At 39.2% G+C, this 14,796-nt stretch overlaps 1 protein-coding gene and 1 pseudogene across 1 annotated transcript; both read left to right on the top strand.

Annotated features, from left to right (window-relative positions):
* The first annotated feature begins 207 nt into the window (after positions 1-207).
* On the top strand, positions 208-1,333 carry LOC119326586 (SKP1-like protein 1). Its single transcript, XM_037600209.1, has 2 exons — positions 208-561; positions 1,160-1,333. Exons 1-2 carry the CDS (start codon positions 208-210, stop codon positions 1,331-1,333), a joined length of 528 nt encoding a protein of 175 aa, XP_037456106.1.
* Positions 1,334-6,571: 5,238 nt separating this feature from the next.
* On the top strand, positions 6,572-9,825 carry LOC119320379 (annotated as a pseudogene).
* The last annotated feature ends 4,971 nt before the right edge of the window (positions 9,826-14,796 follow it).

Raw genomic sequence — 14,796 nt, forward strand, 5'->3', positions numbered from 1 at the left:
TCCAAATTTGATCTGATTTGGTTTGGTAATACTTGGCTTCATTTCCTTGTGGTGTATGATAGATAGATTTCCAATCACGCATTGCCCCGCCTCCTAAACCCTGCAACAATCAAATCTTTCCTCTCCTCTCCGGCCGCCGCTGCGTTTCTAGGGTTTCCCTAATCCCAAATTCGTCCGCCGCCACCCCCAATCCCGGATCCAGCAGTGATGGTGACCTCGGACGCGGGCGAGAAGAAGATGCTCATGCTCAAGTCGTCTGACGGTGAGGAGTTTGAGGTGGAGGAGGTGGTCGCAATGGAATCGCAGACCATCCGCCACATGATTGAGGATGATTGCGCTGACAAAGCCATCCCGATCCACAACATCAACTCCGAGATCCTCTCCAAGGTCATCGAGTACTGCAACAAACATGTCCCGGCCAAGCCAGGCAACGTCGCCAGTGGATCCCCTGGTGCCGCTACGTCTAACACCATGCCTCCCGCCGCCCTAGGCAAGGACCTCAAGCTGTGGGACGCAGAATTCATCAAGTTCAACCATGCCACCCTCTTCGACCTCATCCAGGTATTATATCCTTTGATTCAACCATTTTCTTTTTCTAGATCTATCTTTTCTTGATGTTCCCCTTGTGGCACCCGAATCTAGATTGGGCTTGCGCGTCATGCTAATGTTTATATTAGATTGGATGGACTCCTCGTACAACCATCAAGGTGGATTCAATTCGATACAAATGGACTATATTATACATGATTGTGCTTTATTAGCGAAGTACACCATACAAAATCGTAGTAAATAGGTTAGGGAATCATCTTGTGGACTTATATATTTCACTACATGTGTATATCATTGTTATGCGTAACCTAGGATGCTTTATTATGATAAGTGTGAACTTACTAGATGCACTATCATTGTGCCAACAAATTGTATATTATTAACGTGCGGAAACATTAGACTACTCATAACAATATATGGTTTTTATGCTTATGCTACATATATTAATGCTTCTCTCTCGCACGATAGGCGACTTCATGTGATGTTTTGTGTTTTATTGGCTTGTAACACATCTTAATGCAAGACAATCTATCTAGTTATCCATGTTCTATAGCCATTATAGACTAATGCTTCTCTCTGACACCCTATGGTTCTTTTCGCCCCCTCTCAGGCTGCAAGTTACCTCAAGATCAAGGGGTTGTTGGACCTGACCTGCCAGACTGTTGTCGACATGATTAGGGGCAAAACTCCGGAGGAGATCCGTAATTTCTTCAACATCAAGAATGACTACTTGCCAGAGGAGGAGGAAAAGATCCGCAGGGGGAACCAATGGGCATTTCAGTAGATGAGAATCGAGGTCGTGTTGAATGAATGCTTAGTATTCACCATCTCAACCTTTTGGCTGCACTCTTCATGTTTTAATTGGTTGTAATTGTACTGGAGTCTATGAGGTGGTGTTAGTTAACATATTCAATCTTTATGCTTGCTTAACATATTCAGCTAACGTATTCAATATGAAGGAGAATTCTTCCAAGAAACATGTCTTTCCAAAAAAAACGTTTCAAGAACCGCTCTACTTCACCCCAGAACATTGAAGTAGAAAGCCACAGTGAATCCGACTTCACCCCTGAGCCGGAACAAGAAGAGGTTACTATTGCGGATGACCTGTCAATGCTTGACCGATTACATAAAGCTAGGTGGCCTTCCACATGTTGATGCCGCTAAACCCGATGAGCACATCATTCATGGTAGTGATGATGATGATGCATTTACTGATATCGAGAATATATAAACGATGAACATTATTTTTAGTTCGCGTCATGTATTCAATTTGTATGATATACATATATATATTAACGTTCATGTTAGGTATTCAATATTTTTATGTTGTTCTTGATGATGACACTAAGTATTATTTGTATGATTTATATAGTTACTTGTATAATTTTCTTACTTGTATGATTGTTTGTTATACATCGTGCCATGGTCTTGATATCCGACCCCGTCGGCCCTCGTCCGGTTTATGATTCGGATGTGGTATGTTCTCTTTTATAACTATTTGTCTCATTTCACGTTTATGACAATTATGCCCATCAAGTTGACATAGATATTTTTATCTAGAAGGTATGCGAACCAGAAATTGCAACCGACCCTCTTGTTGAGAAGTTAAATTTAGTTGAAAAAGAAAACGAGTATTTGAAAGAAAAAATGAAAAGAATTGAAAACGAGAAGATGAAATTGGAGTTGTATGTTACCAATGTCGTCGATGATCACAAGATCAAGATGGACGCAATGCGCTTGAAGATTGGTAAGATTAGAAAATATGCCATTGATAATGAGGGCTTGGTATCATTATGTTGTTGGATCAGTTGTTACCTTAGTTGCGATCTTGATCGCATTTGTTGTGATGACGGTAAGTTTTCTCTATGTTCTGCTTAACAAATGCATACTTAGCTTCGTACATGCTTGTTAGCCCTATTATGCCACATACAATAACTACATAAATAAGGCATCCCCATCAAACATCACACAAATCTAAAAGAATATCTAATTAAGCCACTAGTCTATATCTATACCAATACAAAACTTAACGGAACCTTGCGAGATAGGTTAGTATGATAAAGAGCAAACCATTCCACTTTGGGTGTTGTCAAAGACAAGATTCATAATTGTTTCCACACAATGACTACTGTAGCATATATTTTCCACAATTTATATTGAGCAATATAAGCCATAGGAACAAGCAAACAAGCAAACTATGCATTGAAAACAGAATCTGTCAAAAACAGAACAGTCTGTAGTAATCTGTACTCAAACCATACTTCTGCTACTAAAAAAATTATGAAAAATGTTGGACCACGTGAGAAATCTGTATATTAATCTTCTGCAAAAAGAATCAACTCAAAAGCACTCTTCTGTTAAAAATGAGAGCTATTTTCGTGAGCGCAAGAGTTTCTGTTTTTCAGCAAGATCAAATCAACTATCACCCAACATGATCCCAAAGGATTTACTTGGCACTTTATTGAAACAAAGACAATAAAACATGATTACTACAGTATCCTAATAATATGAACATACAAAACTAAAGTGTTGAGTTGTCTCCCAATAAGCGCTTTTCTTTAATGCCTTTTAGCTAGGCATGATGAGTTCAACGACGCTCGCATAAAAGATAAAGATTGAAACATAACAAGACCATCATGAATCATAAGTTCCTCTCTCATAATAATTTTCAGTAGCGTCATGAGTAGATTCATCCATATAACCATCACATAAAGCATTCTTTTCATGATCCAAAAGCATAGATAATTTATTACTCTTTATGGCATACATGTCATCATAAGTAGCAACTTTGTTCTCATCATAGTCAATTCGAACCTCTTCCAAACTAGTGGATGTATCACTAAATAAAGTCATGACCTCTCCAAATCCACTTTCAATAATATTGTAATAAGATTCAACACCCTCCAAAATAGTGGGATCACTACTACCTAGAGTTGACACTCTTCCAAACCCACTTTCACCATTGTAATCATCATAAATAGGAGGCATGCTATCATCATAATAAATTTTCTTATCAAAAGTAGAATGAATAGAAGGATCATATTAATTATGCAAATCATACCCAAGCTCAGGACAAGCATTATTTTCAGCAAATAAATCTTCAAATATTTCATACTCATCAAACATAGCAATCCGAAACTTGTGGTTTTGCATATCATCATAATCATTCTTATCATTAGCATGAATGGCACCAATAGTATAGCATACATTATTACCGTATTCTTCCAAGCAAGTGCCAAAAAGATTTTTAATATCATAAGAGACATCATTGTCTTCCCAATCATAATGATCACAACAAGTAGTAGGCATCACAAAATCATACTCAATATCATCATCCTCCATCAACATATTTGATTCACTTTCATGAGGCACAATGGTGATAGGATCAATATTACTTGGGAGAGTTACCTTTTTACCTCTACTTTTTCTTCTTCACCACCTCACCTGTGGGTTTAATCATTTTTTCCGAGCATCTTGTTGAAGAGATTGATTGGATAGGAAGCTCCTGCTCATTACCTGATTCATCATAAACACTAGGAGGGTATTGGGAAATATTTTCCCTTTCATTATTAGTACTCTCTTCATGCTCTATTTGTTTTCTTGTCTTTAGATAGTTGGTAATATAAGGATACTCAATGCAATTTACTGCACAAAACATATAAATTTCCTCTAGATCAAAATCAAGAATTCTATTGAGATTAATTTTGGAACATCCTTAGTTATACATTTCATTTCTTCATAGCACAAAAGAATACTAAGCTCTTTATGATGCTCAAGGGTAATCAAGTTATCACAATTTTTGGACACAATTTTGTCATGAAACAAATAGCATTGGAGCTTTAAATGACCACATTTGCAAAATATATTAATTAAGATTTGCAAAGAATAAAAAGTATTTTTTTACTTTGAATCACATCCTACAAGAGTCCATTCAAGGTGTTGTTTCATAACAATGTACATCCCAGACTCTGCCTAAAAAAAATCCTAATGTGCACATACAGTTGAGCTAATCCGATGGATTCATGCTAAAAAATAATTGTTAGCATAGAGCTGTCCAGATCACATCAGTTGTTTACATGCACTTTCTACTCTTGTGCTTCTTCTAGGCAAAGAAGCAACTGCAGAAAAAAAAACAGAAAGGCAAATCAGATATCCCGTCACTGGTGAATTGTGATGGTTGCTTTGTCCAGTGTACTTTAGATACAGTTGCTTCTCAGTAGAACATGAACTTGCAAACTTTATCCACAAGCAAAGTTTAGTGTCTGCAGGCAGCAGCATCCTTTAAGTTGGGAACAACTGAAGTGCAGTAATGCACAAGCAGCATCGGCACAAGCATCATTTCTCCTCAATTCCATCAACAAGTGATGTCATGTGCATGACAGTTTCTGTCCAATACTAGTATGATTGATCAGACGCAGTGTCATACTGCATTATCTTTAGTTGGGCTGTTCGTACAAGTTTGGTTTGGATTACATCGTGGCCTTGCAATAAAAATTGCACTGGAAGTCATCATAGACCACACAGCTGTTACATTCCTTTACGTCGACAACAGGCACATTCTCTAGGGTGCGTGTCAGGAGCACCATTAACAATAGTAATACATGCACATTCCTTTGCAGCAGTGAACATTTGTAAATTCATGAGTATGTTATTTATCTTTAACATATTTTATGAAATTGATGAACACACTTTAAGATTCAATAAAATGTTTTTAAATTCATGTTTTTAAAATTCTTGAATACTTTTCAAATCATGATCATGTATTTAAAACGCGGCGACACTATTTGGACTTATGAGTGCTTTTAAGATTTCAACAAAAACAATTCTCATGAACACGTTTAAAATAATTTTAAAACATAAGCATTTTTTTAATTTTAGAAAATAAATTTGAATTTTCCAGAAAAAGAGAGAGGTGCATACACAGTCAAATGTTATATATATTTACTCAAACCATGGCCGTGCAAAAATGGCTGCTTGTACATACGTACTAATAACAAGATGATACCTCTTGCGTTGTTGTGGAAATTAGACAAAACATCTATGAGGAGACAGACTGAAACAATGACAGACGATGACATTTGAGGTTCATTCCCTCTAAATACACGTCCAACAGAGAACCACAGATATAGCATCTCTCAGCCCTTCCACATATATTACAGCAAGAACTCAGTCCATCCCCCAAATAATTCAGTATCCTGTGGTTTTCATCCAAATGTTTGACCAAGTCGCAACTGCGTTTTGTATACCACGATGGTAATAGTCTTTGGTGACCAAGGTATGGTCGACATTCTCCCTGGAAAACTCTTCATGATTTTGATGGTCATTGCCAATTTGCATGCCGTGTTGCTGCTGGTTGAATTAATAGTGACGCATATAGAAAAGACCACATCATCTTGGGAAATGAAAAAAATAGAGATGTAGACAATACTGGAATATTAGCACTGCAGTTGCAGCACGCACACGGCAAGCAAGCATGCACGACCGACCGTATACTTTACCATACGTACTGTATACAGCCATCCCACTTAAACTTGCACTCTGGCCATTTTAAACTAGAACTAGGACACATAGCAAAAAAAAAAAAAACTGGAACTATGGCAGTCGTACCATTTTATTTTAAATTGTAGCAATTGATATGATTTCATGGTAGAGAAGCACTGTCCGGGTGGAAATAATTGGTGGAACTAAATTTTTTTTGGTAGCAAACTTTTTTGGAAATAATGGGTGACATTTCATTGTAGCAATTTTTTTGCTCGTAGACAAGCACTGTCATGGTGGAAATAATTACAGGTAGAAAATTCTTTTGATAGCAAGTCAAGTCGGAAGTCTTGCAGATTTTTCACTTGACATCGACTTTTTCATTTGGCTATCAGCAAGCAGCAAGCAGTGGCCATAGGCGAGTCATGTTGGCGTTAGCAATGACCATCACATCTGATTGGAATAATGGCCCTGGAATTCCTAGCTACATTTACTGTTTTGATAGACACTACAGACGAGTCGTACCTGGGGTCGCCTTTATACAGTCTACAAATTGGCCAAGCCAAACACCGAACCCCAACACCAACACTAAACACCAGACAGACCAGCCTACTGGCGCACCGCAACGATGAGCAAGATACTCATCGCCATGTCCTTTGTGCTGATGTTCTCGGCAGCTGCCGCAAGCATCAGCCGCTGTCCCTGGAGCCGCCGGAGGGATCTTGCAGATCCCTTCCAATGACTCCTTGGCTCACTGTATCCCAAGGTGTGGGGATGTGACATCCCCTATCCCTTCGGTATAGAGCCCGGCTGCTTCCGTCAAGGCTTCGATCACACCTGCAACCACTCCACCAAGCATCCCAGCCTCTTTTTAGGCAGCAGCGCTATCCAGGTCAATGACATTGACGTATACTCCGGCGTAGAATCAACCCCTATAATCTACAACCTTACAACAATGTCAGGTACAAATACGTACGACATCATATGGCAGGCCCCTGCTAAAGGTATGACTCTCACTAGAGATAATACTTTGTATGTAGCTGGTTGTGATTTGGACGTCACCTTGTTCAAGTATGGTACAAGAAACATGGTTGGTTCTTGTATGACTAGATGCGCCGGCAAAAAGGCACCGACTGGAGGGCCTTGTTATGGAAAGGGCTGCTGCCTCATCCCCTTTGCAAGTGACCTGCCAGGCATTCACGCAAATCTTGTCAGCACTAATACTACTGCAACACAATCAGATTGGTTGCACCCAGGCATCATGGCGTTGGTGTCAAGTAACCCATATTCTTACAGAGATACTACAACCGACCTTTTCTCTAGTTGGACAAATGCAAGCATAATTGATGACGCGTCGCTTAGAGTTGCCATCATGGACCAACCAAGCTGTGTAAGTGCACAACTGAAGAACGAAAGCTATGCATGTAGCAATGGTAGCAGTTGTCGGGATTCCTCATACGGTGGTTACCAATGTGACTGCTCTTCTTATGGCGGAGGCAACCCTTACATTTTAGATGGATGCATGCGACAAGAAGGTGCTTCCTGCCCTACTTTTTTCTCCAAAAGGAGTTAAAATTCGCTTCGATTTATCCTTCACCCTCTTGTTCTTACTATTTGTGTCTATTTACTGTGGAGCAGATTATAATCCCAAGCCCAAAGAACACTGTCCCGCATCATGTGGACCCATTACTGTTCCCTTCCCCTTTGGGCTCGAAGAAGGGTGCTATGCAAACGAAAATTTTCATCTTAATTGTACATATGGTAATCTCACACTTTCTTTCTCAGAAGGTGCACAATATCATGTTACTAATTTATCTGTGGAAGATGGGACTCTGACTGTTAGCAACATGGTGAATGGACATTATGAAAAAGAGGAAATTTTAATATACACTCAAAATGGATATGTATTCCAGGACCCTATGGAAGATGAGTTTTATTTCTCAATGGAATCTGACAACCATCTTATAAAGTGGGCAGTTGCCAATTTAACTTGTCATATAGCTATGCAAGTAATGTTGCCCTCATGCCTACAAGTATTTAGAAAATTTATGAAACCATCACGCATTTAATCTGGCATTTTTTAGCCTGTAGTAATACATTCGCCACTAATATATGACCAATGAGAGTTTTGTACAGATATTGATGAATGCTCACTGCCAAACTACTGCAATCAGACATGTCAAAATTTTCATGGAGCCTACACATGCATGAAGAACCGCAATCTTCTTTTGGGTAATTCATAGCTAACAAAATCTCATCATTGCAATTAAAAACTAATGAAATGCAGAGTGACTCAGAGAGTGATGACTAAATGCAGGTATTTCAACAGGATTTGGATGTGGCCTTGGTTCCATAATAATTGCAGTCTGTGTAGTTGTATTTACCAAAAAGTGGAAGAAAGGCATGCAGAAGAGAACCCGACAAGAATATTTCAAGAAAAATCATGGCCTACTCTTGCAGCAGATGATCTCAGATGAAAGTGCCACAAATAAAACAAATATATTCTCTTTGGAGGAACTAGAGAAGGCAACCAACAACTTTGATGCCACTCGTGTTCTTGCTCATGGAGGACACGGTACAGTTCTTAAAGGTATCTTATCTGATCAACGGGTGGTGGCTATTAAAAAATCAAAAATTGTGGAGAAAATAGAGCCAGACCAGTTTATCAATGAGGTTGCTATCTTATCTCAAATCATTCATCGTAATGTGGTAAAGCTATTTGGTTGTTGCCTTGAATCTGAGGTGCCTTTGTTGGTGTATGAGTGCATATCTAACGGTACATTGCATGACCTTCTTCACAATGACATTAGCGGGCAATGCTTGCTGTCATGGAATGACCGCGTCAGGATTGCATTAGAAGCAGCCGGAGCACTTGCATATCTACACTCGGCTGCTGCAATACCAATTTTCCATAGGGACGTGAAATATTGTAACATACTAATGGATAGTAACTTCATAACAAAGGTTTCTGACTTTGGTGCTTCAAGGTCTCTTTCACTCGATGAAACTCACGTGGTCACTATTGTCCAAGGAACATTTGGTTACCTAGATCCAGAGTATTACCATACTGGGCAGCTAACTGAAAAGAGTGATGTGTATAGTTTCGGAGTAATACTTGTGGAACTTTTGACAAGAAAAAAGCCAATTTTTATCAATGATCAAGGTGCAAAGCAAAACTTGTCCCAGTATTTTGTGGAATGATTGCAAGAGGGAGCTATCATGGAATAATGGATCCTCAGGTTGTCAAAGAGGCAAACCCAGAAGAGATTGATGATATTTGCTCACATGCAGAAGCATGCTTGAGACTCAGAAGAAGAGACAGACCTACTATGAAAGAAGTAGATATGAGGTTGCAATTCCTGAGAACTAAGAGGCTAAGAAAATGCAAAATCCTCCCAGCTATTGATGAAGAGATTGGGCATTTCTTATGCCCAAAGGTTAGTAACTCTGGTGCACAGATGAATGTTGCCAATGCTGGTAATTTGACATCTAAAGGCATCTCCAGTTGCTACAGTCTAGAAGAAGAACTTGCATCCTCAGTCACTTTGCCACGCTACGTAGATATGAGCATTACCACAATCACGTCTTTCATAGTATTCATTTGAATTACCATTTATTTTCTATGGAGACTTATTATGTTACATAGTTAATTTTAGAGGAGAATATGTCATGTAGATTTGCTTCCTGTGTATCTGCAGAATAAATTTGTAAGATCATGTCAATTGTGTACAAATATTTTGCGGCAAATACGCTTATAAGAAATGACTGAAGATACATCACTGTATTTAAGTTACATTGGTGGAGAAAAACATATGTGTACTGTTGCCAACAAATTTCATACGTTCCATTGTGGTTGTATATCTTTCCTATTGCCATTCTTAATTGTGATGACCGAAATTGTGACAGCAAATGTGTGACTTGGCCATTGCCGTTGGCAGAATCTGGTTGGTACTTTCGAGGTCTGCAAAGCTACATATCAGCGATGAACATGCATCAATCTCAAATGAAGATGCAGTTCGTCTCATTTTCCTTTCGGGTCTACTGCGGGGTGGCCATGCCAGGTGATGGGCTTTGGAGTCATGCTCAAGGGATCGTCAATCTTGGTTGTAATTTTAATTCTTGGTTGATGGTCCCTCCTGCAAAGGCCAACATTATTCTTTGTTTGCAGTTTTGTCTACGTAACTTGTACCTTGACCTTCATTGTATGGTTGAGACACGTATTACCATGAAAAAAAGAGCGACTTTGAGGAAGTATGCTTGTGATCAATAAGAGATATGCGTGCATACATGTTGAAACCTGTTACGAACGGACATGTTCAGCCAAGTAAGCAAGCCTTGAATTCTCAGACGTCACCTTCATCTATTGAGCCATTCGATTTGGTTCTAGTATACATCTGGATACACTAGCTACTATTCTGAAGTTTCTTTTGATCATCTTTGAAATGACAGGTAGGAAATTACATCTGCGCTTTCACTTGTAGTAAATGGTAAGATCAATAAAATTTGATCGACAGATTTGCACCATGAAAATAATCTACTATGTAGAAGAATTTTCAACGATTGTTTCAGAGAAGTTTAATATTATAATAATGGTACAAAGATAGATAAATTAATAGATGCATGCATCTGGCTTAGGAATACTAGTCATCAACCCCTGCAACTGCACGAGCTAGGTTAAATTCTTGGACTATATTAGGCAACATAAATTTTCATTTGCATGCATCAGTTTATCTAACTATTAATCCCTCCATAAACTAATATAAGAGCGTTTAGAGGAGTAATTCTTTTTTATTCTTTTTTTATTAATATAGTTTTCTACTGATCAGAAGTGCTGGATCAACATGATGAGAAAAGGAGTTCACATCAAGCATTTGTTAGATCTCCATTTAGAATATTTGGAGGAATATATGTTAGTTAGACATGTTTTATATATTAATTAGATGATGCGCTTAAATACAACAAATTCACACGTGTTTCCTCTTGTAGTAGAAGAATTATTTATTTTTAGATTTGCAGCTACCTGTAACGACTCCAAGTGCCACATCTAGATAACGTGGTCAAATTTATATGCTTAACTAAAAAAATAGGTTACTTCATCAAGAGGGTTACATATATGTACATCGTGGTTTGCCACAGTTGTCTCAGGCTGTCAAAACAATAATTATTATTTGAGGTGTTTGTTATACTGGATATAGGAGCCTTTCCTCAAAAGAGTAATTTCGTGTTCTTTAGGAAATTGACCCAAACGGGCTCGGATGGAAAAGATTCAGTATTTACACCAAAGCTTGTAATGGTGCCTTATTTGCACTGTTTAATACTCTGTACTGTTTACAACAAAGAAGAATGAGCACACTGATTATGATAAACAACCAAGAATTTTTGACATATGTTGTACGAATGACAGTAATACATAAAACTAATAGGACTTGTTGTATTATGTACGATATAGTCCACGCTAGATGAGGTAAACCCATTAAAAATAAGAACAAAAGCTGCAACTAGTAACCATAGTGGCAAAGTTCAACATTGTCTTGGTTCAGAACATTTACATCTCAGCTATCAATGGTAACAGATATTCCAAAGAACATATAACCTAGTTGGATGTGAATACCTGCATGGACAAGAATACGAATGTTATTTGTCCCATTAATAACTATTCGGTCACAGAATATATGTTATGTTCATTCTTCTCACACATCTGTCAAGATACAGAATGTTTACTGGTTCCTCCTAACATGGAAAAAAAATTAACCTTTCACCCTAAAAATTTTCTTTGGCTTTGCATCTCCATATCTTTTCCGACTTTGAAGATATAAGAATACCTTATCATTTGAAATATTTCTTCTCAGACACCAATGTCATTAGCAGCACACAAAAATGGATGGGGATACACATACTAAGAGCCAGTCATTATCACTTGTGTTCCAATGAGGATCATGTAGGTAGAAGAAAACTGGAACTATTCATATTAACTGTATATATGTTAGTTTTGTGACTCTTTTTTACACGAAGGTCACATACCTTCTCCTTACACTAGTGGAAAACGGGGCATTAGTCCCGGTAGGTAAGGGCCTTTAGTCCCGGTTCACCAACCGGGACTAATAACTAGGGACTAAAGCCCCCCTAGTCCCGGTTCGCCACGACCCTGGACTAGGCCTTCCACGTGGCTGGCAGCGTGCGCCGGGGGGTGAGGACCTTTACTCCCGGTCTCCCGGTTGGTGACACCGACCGGGACTAAAAGGCTGCCATGCGTCAGCAGCAGCCAGGCGCTGGGGTTTATGTTCTTTTAAGGAGGGGTTTAAGGGGTTTCACATTATGTTTCTCCCTTTTCTTTTTGTGTCCATCATCTTTCATTCCTTAATTATGCATGTTGGTGTTCTCTGCCGGTGCCATTACTGAGCTCCATTCAACTAGATCATATTGTACGTACATATAGCAGTGAAGAAATCATTACAAGACATTGTCATGAATATAGAGAGAAGTGACCTATCTTTCTCCGTTCTTGGTAAAATAACAATTTTTCGTATATCTAGTCGACGCTACTACATATAGTAAACGTTCATGCATATATACAATATATAACATCTCTTGCGATCTGTAACTAGCTAATGTCTATCCACCAACATCGAGAAGGACATCCCGATGGTATTCACTATCTGTAGGTATGACATGCTCAACAAAGAATCCCGCCAGAGATTCACCGTCTTGTCGATGCTACTACCTATAGTAAACGCTCATGCACATATACAATATATAACATCCTCTTGAGTTGCTCGTATACGATCAGTCCAATCAAGCTGAGGCCTGGAAAGAGTTAAGAAAAAACACATTCTATCTGCATTCATTGGTGCTCAACGATAGATTCCACATCAAGATAGGCAAAGCGGGATACAGCTCGTTTATTACCTCAAAGAAAACAAGAAACAGGTCTTTTCTGAACACTATTATGATCACGGGATCAGAATAATATTCTGATCACAACATGAACTTCCCGAGTAACGCGCCTGACCTTCCCCCGATACTAGGTTGAACTTCAGCTAAAAAGTACCCAAATGGGGCTTGCGATATACGGTTGAAAAGCTATGGACACGACTATCATGACCCAAGTTGAATTTTTGACAAAATATAAGCAGTTTAATAGCAGTTTTGAAAACCGTTTTTCCTTCATACAAAAAACGTGAATTGTATTTTCGATCGAATTTCTAAACCGTTTATCGGAATGAGGCAAATAATATGGCGTTGGAAAGCTACTGCAAAACTGATCATTCCACATCTTGATAGTTTTGTGCAATTTCTTATGGTTAAAGAGTAATTTGGAAAATCGTAAAATTTCGCAAACCAAACAGCCGAGTTCGTATTTTCGATGGCATTTCTAAACGGCTAATCCAATTGAGGCAAAAGATATGGCGTTGGAAAGCTTATGTAAATGCGCTACTTTTTCAAGTTGAAAGTTTTTTCTAATTTTGAACGGGTTAAAAGAAATTAAAAAATGATACAAGTTCTAGCAAATTTGTATTTTCAAACTTATTTTTGAACCGTATGTCTGAATGCAGCAAATGATATGGCGTTGGAAAGCTTGAGGAAGTGCGAAACTTTTTTGTGCCTATTATTTCTCCCAATTCCTTATGGATTTAAGTCAATTTTGAAAATGGCTAAAAACAGTTTTTGGCCGTAATTTCTACAAATGGGGAAAATAATATACCCTTGAAAAGCTACGGAAAATGCGAAACTGTTTCATGTTGATAATTTTCTCTGATAGCCATTTTCATGTAATTTTGAAAATAGCGAGATCGTGTGTTCTGCCTTTGTCGCAAAACAGATTCTCCAAAAATGCGCCGTGTGAAGAACTTGAACTTCTCAGCATCTCTACCTGAACTTCACTCTATTTTTCACGTGTTTTTTCTCATAGCTCTCCATCTACTCACCGGAATTGAGCAAGTGATATACAGATGGAAAGCTGCTGTAAACACGCAACTTTCCCGTGTTGATAATTTATTCATACTTGCGATGGTTCTGAAAGTTTTTCATTTGAAATTCATTCAGTGTAGTAGTTGAACTTCCTGCTATTTTTATGTTGAACTTCTGTGACGTATTTTTGTTTATAATTTTCTCATCCATTTCATCAGTGTTATATAAATGATATTCTTTTTGTACAAACCTCTCTCACAATATTTCTGCCATTTTGAAGTAAATTAGAAACTGACGTGATCATGATTTCTACCTTCATCGCGAACGGAAATGCATAGCGCGAAGTAGTTGAACTTCTCGGGCATGTCTATTTGAACTTCACTATTTTCATCCTTATTATGATCACGATCGGCCCTATATAGACCAGATTAGGTGTTCCCGAACTAAAGAAAACAACCAGGAGCAGCACAGGAGCGCTCACGAGGGGAAGCGGACGGACGGGCGCGCACACCGGCGTGCGTGGGTGGAACTTCTGGCGCCAGGACAACGAGCGTTCAAGCACGCGACGGCAGCGGCAGCACTGCGCACGGAAGGGCCAGGGGCGCGCGAGCGGTGGCGTAGGCGCACACGTGTGGGTGCGTCTAGTGGCGGGCGCACGGCCACTAGCCGGAGGGGCGCGGGGACAGGTGCGTGCAGCAGCGCTACGTGCGCGGGCACAGGAGGTCGTGAACATCGGCTACAGCGATGGATTTTGGGGAAAAGAGGGGGAATCGATGCTGCTCACCGGGGGAGGGCCGATGGCGAGCCCGTACGAGGCCGGGGTGGATGAGGTGACGCAGATCGACGGCGAAGCCGCGGTGA

The sequence above is a fragment of the Triticum dicoccoides genome, chromosome 6B (assembly GCF_002162155.2).
Source record: "Triticum dicoccoides isolate Atlit2015 ecotype Zavitan chromosome 6B, WEW_v2.0, whole genome shotgun sequence".
Taxonomy (NCBI): Eukaryota; Viridiplantae; Streptophyta; class Magnoliopsida; order Poales; family Poaceae; genus Triticum; species Triticum dicoccoides.

Coding starts and splice junctions, on each gene's coding strand:
- LOC119326586 (XM_037600209.1), top strand. CDS start 208: ATGGTGACCTCGGACGCGGGCGAGAAGAAGATGCTCATGCTCAAGTCG. Junction 562..1,159: donor CCCTCTTCGACCTCATCCAG/GTATTATATCCT, acceptor GCCCCCTCTCAG/GCTGCAAGTTACCTCAAGAT.